The sequence below is a fragment of the Hyla sarda genome, chromosome 11 (genome assembly GCF_029499605.1).
Source record: "Hyla sarda isolate aHylSar1 chromosome 11, aHylSar1.hap1, whole genome shotgun sequence".
NCBI classification, from domain to species: Eukaryota; Metazoa; Chordata; class Amphibia; order Anura; family Hylidae; genus Hyla; species Hyla sarda.
In genome coordinates this window covers 45180552-45201388 of record NC_079199.1, presented here as the reverse complement: position 1 = coordinate 45201388, position 20837 = coordinate 45180552, and the positions used below count along the sequence as shown (strand labels likewise).

Below are 20837 nucleotides of genomic sequence, written 5' to 3'. Positions count from 1 at the left end.
AGGTGAAGCATATCGTCAACTTAGTGACCAAAGCAGTGTATACACAACTGAGAGGCGATCCCACCTTTAAAAATATTGGAGCAATTAAGGACTTTTTTGTCTGGAGTGAGTGATGCAAGAACGTCTGAAGGCCTTTTGCCCCTCCATCCTGCAAAACCCAAGTGCTATTTGCTACCAAAAGTCCACAAATCTGTCACCTCTCCTCCCGGGTGGCCGGGAGGGGATTAGTGACAAAATATTTGTCCAAATATATCGATTGGGCCCTAAGACCACTACTACCCCAGATGTCCACCTATGTGAAAGACTGGAGACATTATACGTTTCACTGAAGAATTTCACAGGTCGGACTCCTACTCACTTGCCTCAATTTGATGTCTGAATCCTGTACACCCGCATCCCTCATGATGTGGGTGTACAGGCTATATAGACCATCCTCCAACATACAGAAAAATCTGACCGCTTTACCAATGTATGTGGTTCCCTCATGTTCATCTTAACGCACAACACCTTCCAATTTGGTTCTGACTGGTATAAGCAGCTAACCGGGACTGCTATGGGCAGTCCCACATCATGCTCATATGCTAACCTATTTCTATCCATCTTCGAGAGAGAATATATCTACAGCTTAAAAAAAAAACTTTCCTCAAAAATATCAAAGCCCTTTGGAGGTACGTAGACAATGTTCTAATCGTCTGGGAGGGTGATGAGAACTCATTCAATAGCTTTGTGTCTTCCCTCAATTCAGAAAATTGCATGAATATGCTGTTTACCTGCACCTTCAGTGGAAAGAGCACTGAATTCTTGGATCTTACCATTTATGGGTATGGAGACTGACTTCTAACAAGGGTATCGGAAAGCCATTTCTAAGAATGCCATCCTTATTCCTTATAGTCAATTTCTCCAGTTAAGGAGAAACAATAGTGACCCTCTAATCTTCCTTGAGCAAGCAAAAGATCTATCCTCCCACTTAGGGAGTGGGTAGGGTATCCTCGAGCCGTGGTGGACAAAGCTTTTGAAAGAACCGTGAGAGAGGATCAAATGAACTCATTTCTAACAGGAATTTCTACGAAAGAAAGCCACAAGAAAAACGGTTTGTCTTTACATTTAGGAACAGCCCTATGAACTCATTTGTAAAAAACACAATTTACAAAAACTGGTACCTATTGGAGGATGATAGCGATTTAACTGACGTTGTCCGGAATAAACCGATTGTAACTTACCGTAGAAATAAATCCCTGGGAGAAATTCTCAAAAGTAAAAGCAGAAAATATAAACAGCATTGTAAGAACTGGTTTACTAATATACGGTAATACTGGAAACAAGAAATCATTTTTTTTTTTTTTTTTTTTTTTTTTGCGTTTAGAGGTGGTAGCTATTTATTTATATACATTTTGTGTAGCAATTTTTCTAACTCAATAATGCTTTCTCTTTTTTTCATCCCTGTCCATGTTTTCCCACTTACCTTTGATCACCTGGGATCACATGACTCGATGATTGGCACATCAACTATATCTGTTGCACAGCGCGATGATGCAAGTGAGGCTGGAAGAAGCGTAATCTACGCGAAGCTGCCGGCAGTCACCTCTGAGCGCCCACTCCAGCCTGACAACCTTAGAATGGTAGGACATGATGGGAGTTGTAGTTGTGCAACAGGTAGGTTGTTGAACATTGCCTTAGGATGATATCTAACAGGATATATTTTACAGGACATTTTAACTTTTTCGATTCTCAAGGGCTCTTAGGTAATGTCAGTTTGGACTTTTTTTCTTTGTTCCCTTTCCCTTTTAAATCTACTTCTCTAGAATGTTTGTAAATGTTCTTGATGACGTCTTCACACCTTACTGGTGATAGACCGGCATCAGACTCCTATCCCTGGCTCCAAAGCTTCATCCGGTGCAGACATACTGGAGACAACAGACTCTCACTTAAAGGGGTTGTGCGCTGCCCTGACTTTCGGAGCTCCGCTCACAGCGTCCGAAAGTTCATTACTCCGAACGCTGTGTGCGGGCTTCCGTGTTCGCAGCCGTCAGGCGTGACGTCTCGCCCGCCCCCTCGCGACGTCTCGCCCGCCCCCTCAACGAAAGCCTATGTCACGCTGTCACGCCCCCTTCCCATAGACTTTGGTAGAGGAGACGGGCATGACGTCACAAGGGGGCGGGTGAGACGTCACGAGGGGCCGGGCATGACGTCACGCCCGGTAGCCGCAAACACGGAAGCCCGCACACAGCGTTCGGAGTAATGAACTTCCGGATGCTGTGAGCGGAGTTCCGAAAATTAAGGCAGCGCACAACCCCTTTAAAGCGCAACTGTTATGACGTTTTGGTGCAACAACCTGCACACAGCCTTTGTACTGTGTGCAGGTGGTGGGTATAACTGTTTTTACCTGAAATTTGGCGGCTTTCATGACTGCAGAAAAGGCTTTTATTCAAAGCCACTGACGGTCGGATAGGCATGGCCCGCCGCCGCGCCTACCCCGTATGTCCGTGCTGGGACCTCTGTGTGATTGACACACAGGTCCCAGCGCATACGCCCTTCAGCTAATCTAGCCTGCGCACTGCTGTGTGTCATCTAGCAAGCGCTCGCTCCCGCCGCCATCTTCCTCCTCAATGCGCCTGCGCAGAGCAACGCGCAATCAGGATAGTTCTCGATAATAGGTGCAGAGAGGAAGCGCGCTCTCTGCACCTAGCACTGCGCAGGCGCACTAAGGAGGAAGATGGCGGTGGGAGCGAGCGCTTGCTGGATGACACAGCAGCGCGCAGGTTAGATTAGCTGAAGGGCGCATGCGCTGGGACCTGTGTGTCAATCATACAGAGGTCCCAGCGCGGACATACGGCGTGGGCATGGTGGCGGTGGGGCATCGCGTACCTTGCGCCATGCCTATCCGACCGTCAGTGGCTTTGAATAAAAGCCTTTTTTGCAGTCATGAAAACCACCAAATTTCAGGTAAACACTTTGTTATACCCACCACCTGCACACAGTACAGAGGCTGTGTGCAGGTTATTGCACCAAAATGTCATGATAGTTGCGCTTTAACCCCTTAAGGACTCAGCACATTTTGGCCTTAAGGACTCAGACAATTTAATTTTTACGTTTTCATTTTTTCCTCCTCGCCTTCTAAAAATCATAACTCTTTTATATTTTCATCCACAGACTAGTATGAGGGCTTGTTTTTTGCGCGACCAGTTGTCCTTTGTAATGACATCACTCATTATATCATAAAATGTATGGCGCAACCAAAAAACACTATTTTTGTGGGGAAATTAAAACGAAAAATGCAATTTTGCTAATTTTGGAAGGTTTTGTTTTCACGCCGTACAATTTCTGGTAAAAATGACATGTGTTCTTTATTCTGAGGGTCAATACGATTAAAATGATACCCATTATTATATACTTTTATATTATTGTTGCGCTTAAAAAAAATCACAAACTTTTTAACCAAATTAGTACGTTTATAATCCCTTTATTTTGATGACCTAGAACTTTTTTATTTTTCAGTATAAGCGGCGGTATGGGGGCTCATTTTATGCGCCATGATCTGTACTTTTTTTTGATACCACATTTGTATATAAAAAACTTTTAATACATTTTTTATAATTTTTTTTTTAATAAAATGTATTAAAAAAGTAGGAATTTTGGACTTTTTAAATTTTTTTTCGTTCACGCCGTTCACCGTACGGGATCATTAACATTTTATTTTAATAGTTCGGACATTTACGCACGCGGCGATACCAAATATGTCTATAAAAAATTTTTTTTACGCTTTTTGGGGGTAAAATAGGAAAAAACGGACGTTTTACTTTTTTATTGGGGGAGGGGATTTTTCACTTTTTTTTTACTTTTACTTTTACATTTTTTTACATTTTTTTTTACACTTGAATAGTCCCCATAGGGGACTATTCATAGCAATACCATGATTGCTAATACTGATCTGTTCTATGTATAGGACATAGAACAGATCAGTATTATCGGTCATCTCCTGCTCTGGTCTGCTCGATCACAGACCAGAGCAGGAGACGCCGGGAGCCGCACGGAGGAAGGAGAGGGGACCTCCGTGCGGCGTTATGAATGATCGGATCCCCGCAGCAGCGCTGCGGGCGATCCGATCGTTCATTTTAATCGCGAACTCCCGCAGATGCCGGGATCTGTATTGATCCCGGCACCTGAGGGGTTAATGGCGGACGCCCGCGAGATCGCGGGCGTCGGCCATTGCCGGCGGGTCCCTGGCTGCGATTAGCAGCCGGGATCAGCCGCGCATGACACGGGCATCGCTCCGATGCCCGCGGTTATGCTTAGGACGTAAATGTACGTCCTGGTGCGTTAAGTACCACCTCACCAGGACGTACATTTACGTCCTGCGTCCTTAAGGGGTTAAAGGGGGTTGTATGTGGGGCAGAGATACTAGTAGTCTGCTCTACTTGCTGAATAATAAGCCAGGGTGTCTGTGCACCAGTGCAAGGGTATATGCACACGTAGCATATAAAGGATATCTGCACATTTAAAGTGTTATCCAGGAAAAAACTTTTCTGGCTCCAGAAAGTTAAACAGATTTGTAAATTACTTTGTAAAAAATCTTAATCCTTCTAAAAATGATCAGCTGCTGAAGTTGAGTTGTTCTTTTCTTTCTGGCAACAGTGCTCTCTACTGACATCTCTGCTTGTCTCGGGAACTGCACAGAGTAGAAGAGGTTTGCTATGGTAGATTATTAATCCCATTAATAAAAATATATTTACATATATTACATTTGTCTGATGTCCGGCATACGTGATCCCAAATCTCGATGCAACTGATGCCACAACTGATGACAACATTTATCATTTGTAATCAGTTGTGTAGCAGCCGGCGTTGATTTATTTATTTATAGAATTTTTTTTTTTTTCTGAATGGGCTCCCCTGTATGGTACAGTGTCCAACATCCAAATTGAGACACTGGATGAATGTGAACTGTGCCTCCAATTGAATGGGTCAGTTCTGCTATCAGTTTTCCTCCGATGCACGCTGGAAGGAAACTCCGCATATATGTAAAGGAGGCCTTACAAACCTTTTTGAGGGAGATTTATCAAAACATGTGGAGAAGTGTTGTCCGACCAATAACACTTATACTTTATCCGCAGGGGGGGGGGGATACATTTATACCACCAGTCAGACTCCCGGTGAGAACAAACACTGTAACCTGCTATGTCCTGCAACTCCAACAGACGGTATATAGAGCGTCATGGCGCTGTGATGGGAGACATGGGTCTCTGTTCTAGATAGTGTGGCAGGTCCCAGCAGTCAGACCCCTCCGGATAGGGGATAAATGTTATTGTGACCAGTTGGTAACATGGGCTCTGTTTTTGTATTGCTAAGGGTCCAACCAATACAGCAGTTTTGGTAAATACTATTGAGGGTTCACAATTGTGTGTTCGGGAGACTCCTTTAGCACGGTTGAGCGTGATCTGTTGCTAGTGGAGTAAACGTAGTATAAGGCACTGTGCTAAGGGTGACTGGTCTTTACATCCAGTCATGACCTCTATAGATTTCTACTGTCTACACTAGTGTTTCCCAACCAGGGTGCCTCCAGCTGTTGCAAAACTACAACTCCCAGAGTGCCCGTACAGCCAAAGGCTGTCCGGGCACGCTGGGAGTTGTAGTTATGCAACAGCTGGAGACACCCTGGTTGGGAAACGCTGATCTACACTGAGCAACCATGTCATGTCAGCAGCTTTTGTGATTGGACTACTAGCAATGTAGGAGTCAGGGAGTCAACAACAGGAATCTTTGTGAGTTGCTGATATGTCTTGTCATATCCAAGTTCATAAGGGTGAATTGATAAGATAGCAGGGGAAATCTGACAATGACCTTTTTCCCAACAATGTGCTGCCACTGCACAAGTTTTTATGTTTTTTACTGGTATTATGTCAGCATCACGAGGACTCTGTATTGTATAAGTGTAATCTGTGTTTTCTCATTTCATCTTTTTTCTTATAAATCATATTTTTAACTTTTTTTTGTTTCTCTCCCTTTTCAGTATCCATTCTTTTTTGGGCTCATTCTTGCCATTGTCTGGTGTACCTTGGTGTGCCTTAGCCGTGTTTATATGGGGATGCATTCCATTTTGGTAAGTCCAAGAAAATCCTCCTTTTCTTCTAAAATGATTTCCACATGTAATGTGATAACTATAATAACACGTCTTGTGCTCCTGGTGGTTATCTCTATGAGAACAAAAGAGTAACTAATAAAACAAAAAAAGAAGACAGGTTTTTTTAAAAGATAAAACAGCCATTCGGGTCACCAAAAAGTGAAAAAATCTTTTTGGTAGCCCTTCATGTGGCCATTCATCAATAACACAGGCTTAAGAAACAAAGGACAGCCAGCGCTCCGTAGTGTGATACCGTTGTTACACGGTTATTTTGAGCAGAGATAGCGCTTACCACAACAGGTTACAGTCAGCCAAATGCAACAATGGAAAAAGGCAATGATAGCAAGGCGTCTGCAATTGCTCCACGTCCAAATCGATATAACAAAAGAATAGGACCTCCAACGTGTCGACGGGATTCGAAGCGCAGGACACATGGGTGAATAAACCTCATATCCCCTTACTTGTGTGTCCGATGAAGCAGTCTATCTGTGAAACGCGTTCCATCATGGGTGAATAAACCTCATATCCCCTTACTTGTGTGTCCGATGAAGCAGTCTATCTGTGAAACGCGTTGCATCATGGATGAATAAACCTCATATCCCCTTACTTGTGTGTCCTGCGCTTCGAATCCCGTCGACACATTGGAGGTCCTATTCTTTTGTTATACATGCTTCAGAAAGACACATTAGGGAGTGTGAAGGACATTCTTGTTATCCAAGGACATGCTATGACATCAGCTATGTCAGCGGATACAGTGTGTTATCCTCTAGTTTAAAGTTTTAATAAGAATACAATTTTTTTTATAGAAATATAAACACACAGGGAGATTTATCAAAACCTGTCCAGAGGAAAAGTTGCTGTGCTGCCCATAGCAACCAATCAGATCGCTTCTTTCATTTTTGAAAAGGCCTCTGGAAAATGAAAATGATCTGACTGGTTGCTATGGGCAACTCAGCTTTTCCTTTGGACAGGTTTTGATAAATCTCCCCCCATAATTCAGACCTTTAAAGGGGTACTCCGGTGGAAAACTTATAATTTTTTATTTTTTTATCAACTGATGCAAGAAAGTTAAACAGATTTGTAAATTACTTCTATTAAAATCTTAATCCTTCCAGTACTTATCAGCTGCTGAATACTACAGAGGAAGTTCTTTTCTTTTTGGAACAAGAGCTCTCTGCTGACATCATGACCACAGTGCTCTCTGCTGACACCTCTGTCCATTTTACGAACTGTCCAGAGTAGGAGAAAATCCCCATAGAAAACATATGCTGCTCTGGACACTTCCTAAAATGGACAGAGATGTCAGCATAGAGCACTGTGGTCATGATGTCAGCAGAGAGCTATTTGTTAATATGCCATTGAGCCTCAAGTGCCCAGGAGGTGTGCCCCAGGCAGCCAGTATGCGTTTAACCCCTTAAGGACCAAGGACGTACCGGGACGTCCTTGGTCCTGCTCTCCCGATATAACGCGGGGTTACACAGTAACCCCGCGTCATATCACGGCGGGCCCGGCGTCATAGTGAAGCCGGGACCCGCCTCCAGGGGTGTGGAAATTAAAAAAAAAAACTACTTGTCCAAGGGACTAAAGCGGAACACAATCTACTTGTCCCTCAAGAAAATCCACTTGTCCTGGCAGATAAAATAATTTTCACCAAAATAGTCTGATCCCCCCCCCCCACTAGACCACCAGGGATGGATATAAGATCCCTTTAGACACTGCTGACAGCGGTGATCTAATGGTTTAATAGGCGATCGCAGTATGCCAGGCTATTAGCGGGGGGAGAGCTGTAGCGCCTCTTACACCCGAGCCAAGCCCAGAAAAGTCTAGATATAACTTTTTGATCACCTTATAAAAAATTTCTCATATGAAGTGACCAAAAATGAACAATTCTGGACTATTTTTTACATTTCCACCGTTCCCCGTACGGTTTAATTAACATTATATTTTAATAGTCTGGACATTTCCACATGTAGCGATACCACTTTTATGTTTATTTTTGTACACTATTTTTATTTAAAGAAAATTGGAAACTTTTATTAGGAAAGGGGCTTATTCACATGTATACGCACTTTTTAAAATATTTTTATCACTTTTTTTCAGTCTCAATAGGGACTTATGTGTTACTGGGGGGGGGGGGTTCTGCTTCTCCAGTTTATGTGCTGCATTTTGTGTCAGAAAATGCTGGAAGTTGCATTTAGTTACTAGATAACTACAACACCCAGCATGCCCTGATACAGTCTATGGTTGTGTGGGTGTTGCAGCATGTTGCACTGTATAGTAGTACAGTTAAGGTTATTGTGTAACATGCTGGGAGTTGTAGTTTTGGTTTGTGTCAGCTGCAGAGCCATAGTCTGTGTCAAGGAATACTGGGAATTTCAGTAACTACAACACCCAGCATGCCCTGATGCAGCCTATGGCTCTGCAGCTGACCTGAAAACAACTCCCAGCATGTTACACTTTATAGTTCTACAGTTTAGCTTATGGTCCACCATGCTGGGAGTTGTAGTTTTGGTTCGGGCGTGTTTGTGTGCATCCGTGGGGCTCTTGGTTGGCGGGTGAGTATGAAGTGGTGGGATTCTGGGGGTGCAATTTAGTGCGGGGGCCACTAAAAATAAAAAAAATTAGATGGCACAACTGCCCTAATGCCCGACGTGACAGTCCGCTCCTATACAAAACATTCATGCATACATGCACCAGCCACTGCCCCATATACATACACACACACCCCCGCCACTGCCCCCCCCACATCATACATTACATACACACATACACTCACACCATACATATACACACATCATACATACACCTTCCGCTGCCCACCCCACATCATACATCACATACATACATCACACTTAGACATCATACACACATTATACATTACATACACATCACACACAGACAGACATCATACACACATCATACATTACATACACATCACACAGACATCATACACACATTATACATTACATACACATCACACTTAGACATTATACACACATCATACATTACATACACATCACACATAGACATCATACACACATACACTCACACCATACATATCCACCAGTGTTTCCCAACCAGGGTGCCTTCAGCTGTTGCAAAACTACAACTCCCAGCATGCCCAGGGCATGCTGGGAGTTGTAGTTTTGCAACAGCTGGAGGCACCCTGGTTGGGAAACACTGATATACACCATACATATGCACACATCATACATACACCTGCCGCTGCTAAAAGTGAAAGTGGCCGGCTAGCTCAGTCGGGCTGTTTGGGATAGCCGCGGCTAATCGCGGCATCCCGAACAGCTGACAGTACAGCTGGAGGGCCCCTTCTCGCTGTCCGATCGCCGAATGACTGCTCAGTGCCTGAGATCCAGGCATGAGCAGTCATGCGGCAGAATCGTTGATCACTGGTTTCTTATGAGAAACAAGTGATCAGCATAGAAGATCAGTGTGTGCAGTGTGCAGGTCCCTATGGGACCTATAACACTGCAAAAAAAAGTGAATAAAGATCATTTAACTCCTCCCCTATTAAAAGTTTGAATCACCCCCCTTTTCCAATAAAAAAAAAAGTGTAAATAAAAATAAACATATATGGTATCACCGCGTGCGGAAATGTCCGAATTATAAAAATATATCATTAATTAAACCGCTCGGTCAATGGCGTGCGCGCAAAAAAATTCCAAAGTCCAAAATAGTGCATTTTTGGTCACTTTTTATATCATTTAAAAATGAATAAAAAGCGATCAATAAGTCCTATCAATGCAAAAATGGTACCGTTAAAAACTTCAGACCACGGCGCAAAAAAATGAGCCCTCATACCGCCCCATACACGGAAAAATAAAAAAGTTATAGGGGTCAGAAGATGACAATTTTAAACGTATTAATTTTCCTGCATGTAGTTATTATTTTTTCCAGAAGTACGACAAAATCAAACCTATATAAGTAGGGTATCATTTTAATCGTATGGACCTACAGAATAAAGAGAAGGTGTCATTTTTACCGGAAAATGTACTACGTAGAAACGGAAGCTCCCAAAAGTTACAAAACAGCGTTTTTTTTTTCAATTTTGTCGCACAATGATTTTTCCGTTTCACCGTAGATTTTTGGGCAAAATGACTGACGTCATTACAAAGTAGAATTGGTGGCGCAAAAAATAAGCCATCATATGGATTTTTAGGTGCAAAATTGAAAGAGTTATGATTTTTTTAAAGGCAAGGAGCAAAAAACGAAAATGCAAAAACGGAAAAAACCCCACTCTAAAACCGACCACTCTAATTGCAATTGACTACCCTTTTAGACTGACAGCCACTAGATCAAGGGTACCTCAGCTGGAGTTGCCTGGGCCCTTAGGCCTAATTTGCACATTAAAAAAATCTTGAAGATGAGGGGGCTGTTTAAATGACAAAGGTATATTTGGAATCCTGGTCACTCTCCCCATCTAGCCATGTTCTAACTTACATTCCTGCTTACAGGTCCGCTTTAACTTAAAGGGGTACTCTGGTGGAAATTTTTATTTGTTTATTTATTTATTTTTTTAAATCGTCTGGTGCCAGAAAGTTAAACAGATTTGTAAATTACTTCTATTAAAAAGTCTTCATCTCTCCAGTACTTTTTAGGGTCTGTATACTACAGAGGAAATGGTTTTCTTCTTGGAACACAGAGCTCTCTGCTGACATAATGACCACTGTGCTCTCTGCTGACATCTCTGTCAATTTTAGGAACTGTCCATAGCAGCATATGTTTGCTATGGGGATTTTCTCCTCCTACTGTAAGCAGAGAGCACTGTGGTCATGATGTCAGCAGAGAGCTCTGTGTTCTGAAAAGAAAATAATTCCTTCTGTTTTATTCCGCAGCTAATAAGTACTGGAAGGATTAAGATTTTTTTTTTTTTTATAGAAGTAATTTACAAATCTGTTTAACATTTTAACTTTCTGGCACCAAAATAGTTTTCCATGGGAGTAAGAGGTTCAACAAAATATTGCATCAGCAGTTTGAGAATGTTAGCCTTTTTTTCTGTACACTCAGTCCCTCCATTTTCTCTGGCTTTAAAAAGGGTTTCCTACAAAAAAAATGTTTATCAGCAAATCACAGGACAGGTGATAAGTGTTATTGGGGTCTGACCCAACAATCGTGGATTCCCTTGTGAATGGAGCTTCAGTGAGGTTGAGTGGCCAGCGCTGTGTCCATTGCTCGGGACTGATGGAGATTGCTGGGCAAGATCTCAGTCAGTCCCATAGGCTTGAATGGGTTGGTGACTGTAGGTGTTCTGCTGCTCCATTCACAAGGGACACTCGGGAACCTCCATTCTCGAGATTGTTGTGTCAGATCCCAATGAATCTTACATTTATCATCTATCCCAGTGTTTCCCAACCAGGGTGCCTCCAGCTGTTGCAAAACTACAACTCCCAGCATGCCCGGACAGCCAAAGGCTGTACTGGCATGCTGTGAGTTGTAGTTTTGCAACAGCTGGAGGCACCCTGGTTGGGAAACACCAATCTATCCTATTTGGTGATTAGAAGTGGTCAAATCCCCTTTTAAAGGGGTTGTCCGCTGCCCTGCCTTTCGAAGTTCATTACTCCGAACGCTGTGTGCGGGCTTCAGTGTTCGCGGCAGCCACCTCCTGAAGTCACGCCCGCCCCCTCAATGAAAGTCTATGGGAAGGGGGCGTGACAGCGGTCGCGCCCCCTTCCCGTAGACTTTCGTTGAGGGGGCGGGCGGGCGTGACGTCACAAGGGGGCAGCCGCGAACACGGAAGCCCGCACACAGCGTTCGGAGTAATGAACTTCCGGACGCTGCAAGCGGTGCTCCGAAAGGCAGCGGACAACCCCTTTAATGATGCAGGACTTAAATGTACGTCCTAGTGAGGTGGTACTTAGCGCACCAGGATGTACATTTACATCCTATACATACTTGCGAGCCTCGGAGCGATGCGCGACAGGTCCCGGCTGCTGATAGCAGCCAGGGACCCGCCGGTAATGGCCGACATCCGCGATCGTGCTGATGTCTATTTAACCCCTCAGATTCTGTGATCAATACAGATAACGGCATCTGCAGCATTGCGGTCACTAAAATGGATGATCAGATTGCCCGCAGCGCTGCGGTGGCGATCCGATCATCCAGAACGACAGGCGCTGCCTTCTACGGGTCTTCTGCTCTGGTCTGCGATCGAGCAGACCAGAGCAGAAGATAACTGATAGCACTGATCAGTGCTATGCCCTATGCATAGCACTGAACTGTATTAGCAATCAAATGATTGCAATAAATAATCCCCTATGGGGATTATTAAAGTGAAAAGAAGAAAAGTGAAAAAAAAATTGAAAAACCCCCTCCCTCAATGAAAACGTAAATTGTCCCATTTTCCCTATTTCACCGCCAAAAAGTGTAAAAATAAATAATTTAATAAACATATTTGGTATCGCTGCGTGCGTAAATATCCGAACTATTAAAATAGAATAATGATTCTGTACGGTGGGCGGTGTGAACGTAAAAAAAAGTCAAAATAAATATATTGAAAGTTTTAGATAAGCAAATATGGTATCAATAAAAAGTACAGATCATGGCGCCAAAAATGAGCCCTCATACCGCCGCTTATATGGAAAAATGAAAAAGTTATAGGTCTTCAAAATAGGGGGATTTTAAACGTACTAATTTTGTTAAAAAGTTTGCAATTCTTTTTTTTAAGTGCAACGGTAATGGAAATGTATATAATCATGGTATCATTTTAATCGTATTGACCCAAGGAATAAAGAACACATGTCACTTTTACCGTAAATTGGACGGCCTGAAAACGAAACCTTCCAAAATTTGGAAAATTGCGGTTTTCTTTTTAATTTCCCCACAAATAGTATTTTTTGGGTTGCGCCATACATTTTATGGTAAAGTGAGTGATGTCATTACAACGGACAACTGGTCGCGCAAAAAAACAAGCCCTCATACTAGTCTGTGGATGAAAATATAAAATAATGATTTTTTGAAGGCGAGGAGGAAAAAACGAAAATGTAATAATAAAATTGTCTCAGTCCTTAAGGCCCAAATGGGCTGCGTCCTTAAGGAGTTAAATATACATACCGTATTTATCGGTGTATAACACAAACTTTTTAGGCTAAAATTTTTAGCCTAAAGTCTACCTGCGTCTAACTGCGATAAGCCGCTGCAGTTCAATGATTTAAAGTGGGCGCTTTAAATCAATGAACTGCAGTGGCTTTGCAGGTGCAGAGACTGCCAGCGCTGCCGGCTTCTCTGCCCCTGCCTGTCCTGGGGTCTAGAGCCCTGCTGCCGGCCCTTCTCTCCCCCTGGCTATCGGCACCGCTGCCCGTTCTCCCCCCCTGACTATCGGTGCCGGCAGCGGTTGCATAATTACCTGTTGCCGGGGTCGGGTCCTCGCTGCTTCAGGCCTCCGGTGTGCGTCCCCTGCGTCTTTGCTATGCGCTGCACGGCGCGCCGCTGCCCCATTGCCGGTGCCGCTTCTCTCCCCCTGGCTATCAGCGCCGGCAATGGGGCACCTGCACCGATAGTCAGGGGGAGAGAACGGGCAGCGGCGCTGATAGCCAGCGCGAGAGAAGCGGCGGCAGCAGGGCTCTAGACCCCAGGAAAGTCAGGGGGAGAGAAGCGGGCAGCGACGGCCTCTCCCCCTGCCTTTCCTGGGGGTGTATCGGGGTACACGCATGCACACACACGCACCCTTATTTTACCAAGGATATTTGGGTAAAAAACTTTTTTTACCCAAATATCCTTGGTAAAATGAGGGTGCGTGGTATACCCTGATAAATACGGTATATACATATGTCTGCACCATTTCTGAGTTTGTTTTTCATACATTCTTCTAATCTTATGCCTTCTTTTCCTGCAGGATGTCGTAGCCGGTGTCCTTTATGCAGTCCTAATTTTGATTGTCTTCCATCCGGCTCTGGATATCATTGACAATTTCAACCTGACTTACAAGTATGCCCCCCTCATAATAATCAGCCTGCACCTCGCGCTGGGCATTTTCTCCTTCACGCTTGATACATGGAGCACATCCCGTGGGGATACTGCAGAAATTCTTGGCAGCGGTGCTGGGATCGCCTGCGGGTCACACGTTAGTCACATGTTGGGGTACTTGAAGGAACCATCGCCGGATACATTGCCTTTCCCCATTCCACCTATCACAGTGACTCTGCTGGGAAAAGCGATGCTACGGGTTTTAATGGGATTAGTCGTTTTATTACTGATCAGAGCCGTCATGAAGATGATCACCATTCCTATGGCCTGCAAAGTGTTTGGCATTCCTTGTGATGATGTAAGAAAGGCAAGACAACGCATGGAGGTGGAACTCCCGTACCGCTATATTACCTACGGCATGGTTGGATTTGCAGTCATGTTCATTGTTCCATATATGTTTACATGGGTGGGACTGCATTGATGATGAACTTCTCAAGGAGAGACAGAAGTGCTTTGCGATATTTTTTTAAATGATTCCAAATGCTCAAGACGGACTTATTGTCTTCTTAGAAGGAGGTGCTTAAATATTGAATAATTCTACTATTCATTTCTAAAGTGCACTGGTAGAAAAGTAAGTTTTGGGCCTAAATAGCAATAAACGGCCCTTGATTTATTTTTATTTTATTTTTCATTTGAATTGCAGCTACTTGCAAGCCTAGTGTATATTGGTTTTATATTCTAAAACCACTTTTTTTTTCTTTTAGATTCAGGTACTGTATAAACCTGCTTGAGAATTGTGCCTTTATTTGCTAATAATCACAATGCCATGTATACTGTGATGTTAGAGACAAGCATCCAGAACATTGCTTGAACTAGACGAATAATTTTTACACCGCAACGACAATGCCTGTTAGCATGTGTAAATTGTTAAATGCAGCAGAACTATAATGCCTGGGAGAGACGGCAATAGCCATGTGATTTTGGCATGCTTCTTTATAGAGCCTATCATTAATGTGAGAGGGAGCCTGCCAAGAATTAACCCTTACCCTGCAGCCATCCAGTTCAGCAGGTGTACAGCCTTTCCTCTGGACTCTGGTTTGTAGGGCTGCACAGCGGGCTTGGCACTTACTGGGTCTCTGCTAGCGTCTGGTCAGGCCAAAGGCCCAATGGTCAGGATAGACTTGCAGACGTGATTCAAATGCAAAAATGTGTCTGTATTAATAGTGTGAAGCTGGCATTAAAGGGGTACTCCAGTGGGAAACTTTTTTTTTTTTTTATCAACTGGTGCCAGAAAGTTACAGATGTGTAAATGGCTTCTTTTAAAAAAAATCTTTACCCTTTCAGTACTTTTTAGCATCTGTATGCTACAAAGGAAATTCATTCCTTTTTGGATGTATTTTTTCGTCTTGTCAACAGTGCTCTCTGCTGACACCTGATGCCCGTATCAGGAACTGTCCAGAGCAGGAGAAAATCCCCATAGCAAACCTATGCTACTGCCAGAACTGGTGCCAGAAAGTTAAACAGATTTGTAAATGACCTCTATTAAAAAAAAATCTTAATCCTTCCAGTACTTATTAGCAGCTGTATACTACAGGGGAAATACTTTTCTTTTTGGATTTCTCTTCTGTCACGACCACAGTGCTCTCTGCTGACCATTTTAGGAACTGTCCAGAGCCAGAGAAAACCTCCGTAGCAAACATAGGCTGCTCTTGACAGTTTCTAAAATGGACAGCAGAAGTCAGCAGAGAGCACTGTGGTTGCGACAGAAGAGAAATCCAAAGAGAGAAGCATTTCCTCTGTAGTATGCAGCCCCTAAAAAGTACTGGAAGGATTAAGATTTTTTTTTTTAACAGAAGTAATTTACAAATCTTTCTTGCACCAGTTCATAAAACATTTTTTTTCCACCAGAGTACCCCTTTAACAGGGTTCGGAAAAGGATCAGCTTTTTTTATCGTCCCCATTCAGCCACAGCCTAAAGCCAAGGTTGGCGCTAATTCTGCAGACACAGACCCCTTTTTTATTTTTTTGGTAATGTCTTAAATTCTTTCTGGGCATCTAGTAGATACCCCTGTAAAATCGCTCTCATATCAGGTGTGCTTTAATAGGTATAATTTCAATTATTTTTATTTCTAATAACCACTATGTACATTTCATTCATTTTAGATGCATCTTATATTAGCCCCCCCCCCCCCATGTGTGTATGTGATCACGTATGTATGTATGTACGTCTGTCTGTGTGGGATGAATTCATTTCATGTACTTCAAATACCTTATACGTGTTAATTGTTGTTCATACTTTGTAGCGCTTTGTGGTCCAGCTATTGCAAGATCACTATGTAGGCACTGATTTATGGCTTCTTAGTATCCCGTCATATTCTAGTCCTGACAGTCCTCTTGTATGGAGGATATAGTTGGGGACACCTTGGTTGAGCCATCATTACTGGGAGCCATACATTTATGGTACGTTTAAGATTTCCGAATGTAAGTGAATTATCTTGTAATGCAGTAAGAAAAGATTGCCTGCAGTATGATTCCTAGGAGTACATCTAATCAGCTGGTAAGAAGTTAGTCAATGGGGTTGTCTAGTTTTATAAAACCCATTTTAACTTGTTCTATTATGGTGTTGGGTGGGGGTCATGTGTTGAGGATCCTCTTCCATAGTAAAGAGTGGCTCCTAAGAGTGTCGCTTGTTCTTGAGGACCTGTCCTGCATTATGTAGATGACACTGTAATACAGTGTTTCCCAACCAGGTGCCTCCAGCTGTGGCCAAACTACAACTCCCAGCATGCCCGGACAGCCTTTGGCTGTCCGGGCATGCTGGGAGTTGTAGTTTGGCCACAGCTGGAGGCACCCTGGTTGGGAAGCTCTGCTGTAATACTTAGATTCCCTACAAATAAGACCTGATGGGATGTCAAATTTTAACAAATGTCTTAAAAGCAGAACAGAAAAGGAGAACCCCCTTAAAGGGGTACTACCGTGGAAAACTTTTTTTTTTTTTTTTTTTTTTTTTTTTTTAAATCAGTAAATCACTTCTATTAAAAAATCTTAATCCTGCCAGTACTTTTTAGGGGCTGTATACTAAAGAGAAATCCTAAAAGAAATGCATTTCCTTGATGTCCTGACCACAGTGCTCTCTGCTGACCTCTGCTGTCCATTGTAGGAACTGTCCAGAGAAGCATATGTTTGCTATGGGGATTTTCTCCAGTTCCTAAAATGGACAGCAGAGGTCAGCGGAGAGCACTGTGATCAGGACATCACAGGAAATGCATTTCTTTTTTTGGATTTCTCTTTAGTATACAGCCCCTAAAAAGTACTGGAAGGATTAAGATTTTTTAATAGAAGGGATTTACAAATCTGTTTAAATTTCTGGCACCAGTTGATTAAAAAAAAAAAATATATATATATATAGTTTTCCACGGTAGTACCCCTTTAATGTGACTGGTCTAAAATGAAGAGTGAGATCGCTCCATAGTGCAATTAAAACCGGGGGCATACAAATGGGGAAGATATGTAAAACCGCTCACCCTGATAAGTAGTGTAGCCCCATACACAACAGTGGTATGCAGTGTAAGTAAAGTAGAGAAGTCCGCTGCCCTCCGGATAAATAATGTACAAGGATAGAGATGGCTTCAACGTGAACGCCGGCTCAGCTAGGCGCAGGAGCAACTCCAAGTGCAGCCAATAGTAAGGATAAAAAGTTTATTCCCAGGATGCAACGTGTTTCACTGCGCTTGCAAAGCTTCTCCAGGCATGAAAGAAGCTGGGCAAGCGCAGTGAAACGCGTTTCATCCTGGGAATAAAGTTTTTTTATCCTTACTATTGGTTGCACCTGGAGTTGCTGCTGTGCCTAGCTGAGCCGGCGTTCACGTTGAAGCCATCTCTATCCTTGTACATGAATGTGACTCTGGGGCATTTTAATGTTTTGAACCATGGGAAGGTGAATGGTATGCTTCCATTACAGTAGACAATCTTTTTGTCATGTTTTGTGCAGCTGGTTTGCTTGAATGTTTTTGTTGTTTTTCAGCACAATAGAATATTTGTATAATGTTGGCTACATTAGTTCTATTATACTAGAGCTGAGAGTCACATGATGGACGGTCATGTCATACATATTCAGGTGCGTTCTCCCATGACACGAGAGCTGTAGCACAAAGTTATACGAAAGGGTTGTCCCACCGTTCACTTGGGACCTGCCTACAGAATAGGGGACAAGCGTATAATGAGGGGGAGGGGGTGCATCTGACCGATAGACCTCTGTTGACCTTGAGAACAGGGAGTATAAAGCTCCCATCTGAGCACTGCTACTTCACGGTCTATGGAGGCTGCTGGAGATGAAAGTGGTGGTGGTCAGGGGGGCAATGTACATGGTGAGCGGCCACTACATTCCAACAGGAATGTTAGGACCCACCGTGATCATACACTCATCCCTTGTTCTGTGGGTAAAGTATAGGTGATTTTGGTGGCACAATCCCTTCAAAAACCAGTATGAACGATTATTTCCTCCCCAAAACCAAGTGCCAGGTCATATGAGCATCTGCCTTTTATTTGGGCTCTGTTCTTAATAGCCGTGTGGTTCATCTTAGAGCATAAGCCACAATGCTGGGCCAGAGCCTTTGCACAAGGGTGTTGATCATTTTGATATTGTGGCACGGTTTTTCTCATCGAAAATGAGCACCAATGTATATGTGAACACAGCTGTCTGATGTATACGGCCAGCCTTGCATATACAGATTATCGCGGATCAGTCATGTATGGCCAGGCTGTATTGATCTACATTGCAGCTTGTGAAAGTGAATGGGGACACGTTGCAGTATCTAACTTTCAGGACAACTTAAAGAGGTACTCCCGTGCCCCAGCATTCTAAACATTTTGTTCAGAACGCCTGGAGCGGGCAGCTGTGATCGTGACATCACGGCCACGCCCCCTCCATTCATGTCTGTCATCACGCCCCCTCCCATAGACATGAATGAAGGGGGCATGATGTGACATCACAAGGGGCGTGGCGGTGACATCATGATCACAGCCGTCCGCTCCAAGCGTTGTGAACAAAATATTCAGAACGCTGGGGCACCGGAGTACCCCTTTAAATGTTGCTATACGACCACATGAGCTGTTATGCAGACTGATTTGTGTTTTTAAAATGTGCAGTTTTTCAATATCCATTTTTCCGTTCCTTATTTCATTAAGGAAATCTCAAATTAGATGGTTAAATGCACATTTAGATGCAGTACGGTTTCCTCCATTTTGGGTGGAATGTACACCACGTAATGCACCAAACGCAATCCTTAAACTAGTTCTGCTAAAAAAAACATAGGTACAATTAAATAGAAATCATCAGTTTTGTGTTTTCCAAGGTCTAAAACTGTAACAAGGAAAACAAGTGTTGAAAGTGCTCCGTGTGAACACCACCTAAGCTGGTATGTTGTTAGTATTGCACTATATTAGTAATAAGTTATCTCAAGCTCAATTGGCGCCTTTAACAGTAGAACCGAATGTTATTTTCTGTTCTGCATTGATGAATGTGGATAGAGCTTTATTTTCTCACATAAATGTACCCAGGACATGCATCCAGTGAGAATTTGCGCACAACGTTCTCTTGTACATTTCGGTATATTTATTGGGTGAGGTTCACGGTTATAACATTGGACTGGAATCCAAAATCTTCCCTAGTAAAGCAGGCCTTAAAGGGGTACTCTGCCCCAAGACATCTTATCCCTTATTCTTTGGATAGGGGATAAGATGTCTGATCGCAGGGGTCCTGCAGCTGGGACCCCATGCGATCTCTGCAGCACCCAGCGTTTATATAGAATCTTGGGTCCGGGAGGCGGGGGTTCGTGACGCCACGCCCCCTCAATGCAAGTCTATGAGAGGGGGCATGGCATCTCCCATAGACTTGCATTGAGGGGGTGTGGTGTGACGTCACGAGAGGCCTTGCCGTGACATGATGACCCCCGCCGCCCACTCCAAGTGTTCGGAACAAAATGTCTTGCTACAAAATTGCTTGTAGCAGCTATATCCATTTTGTTCTATAGGAGCAGTGTTTTCAAACCAGGGTGCCTCCAGCTGTGGCCAAACTACAACTCCCAGCATGCCCGGACAGCCTCTGGCTGTCCGGGCATGCTGGGAGTTGTAGTTTGGCTACAGCTGGAGGCACCCTGGTTGGGAAACACTGTATAGGAGAGTTATCTAGCCACATGAAAACATTTTGGGCATTTAACAACAATAATAATAATAAATTATTAATAATTTAGATAATCCCATTCATCTAATTGCATAGTGATTGTCAGACATAACTATTGTGTGACTTATGTTTTGCCCTGCCTATGTATTAACAGTGAAAACTTCTCCTCCAATAAGGATTTTCCAGGTGTTTTTCTTAAATCTATCCAGCAATTTGTCATTTTCTTCATCACCCTAATTAGAGATGAGCGAACTTACAGTAAATTCAATTCGTCACAAACTTCTCGGCTCGGCAGTTGATGACTTATCCTGCATAAATTAGTTTCAGGTGCTCCGGTGGGCTGGAAAAGGTGGATACAGTCCTAGGAAAGATTCTCCTAGGACTGTATCCACCTTTTCCAGCCCACGGGAGCACCTGAAAGCTGAACTAATTTAGGCAGGATAAGTCATCAACTGTCGAGCTGAGAAGTTCGTGACGAATCGAATTTACTGTAGGATCGCTCATCTCTAACCCTAATGTTCCCACATTGGAGCCTATTTATTCCTCTTCTTTATCTCTGTATTTGCCAAGTGTTAGCATTAAAGATGTCCAGTGGTATAGATATCCTGCGGATCGCGA

At 43.3% G+C, this 20837-nt stretch overlaps 1 protein-coding gene across 1 annotated transcript in view; it reads left to right on the top strand.

Annotated features, from left to right (window-relative positions):
• Positions 1-16786, top strand: part of SGPP1 (sphingosine-1-phosphate phosphatase 1) — a 33002-nt gene extending 16216 nt beyond the window's left edge. Inside the window, exons 2-3 of the mRNA XM_056546348.1 lie at positions 6008-6097; positions 13968-16786. Of these exons, the coding sequence (XP_056402323.1) occupies positions 6008-6097; positions 13968-14519 (642 nt within the window). The 3' untranslated portion in view covers positions 14520-16786. The remainder of the gene's footprint in view (positions 1-6007; positions 6098-13967) is intronic.
• Positions 16787-20837: the final 4051 nt, after the last annotated feature.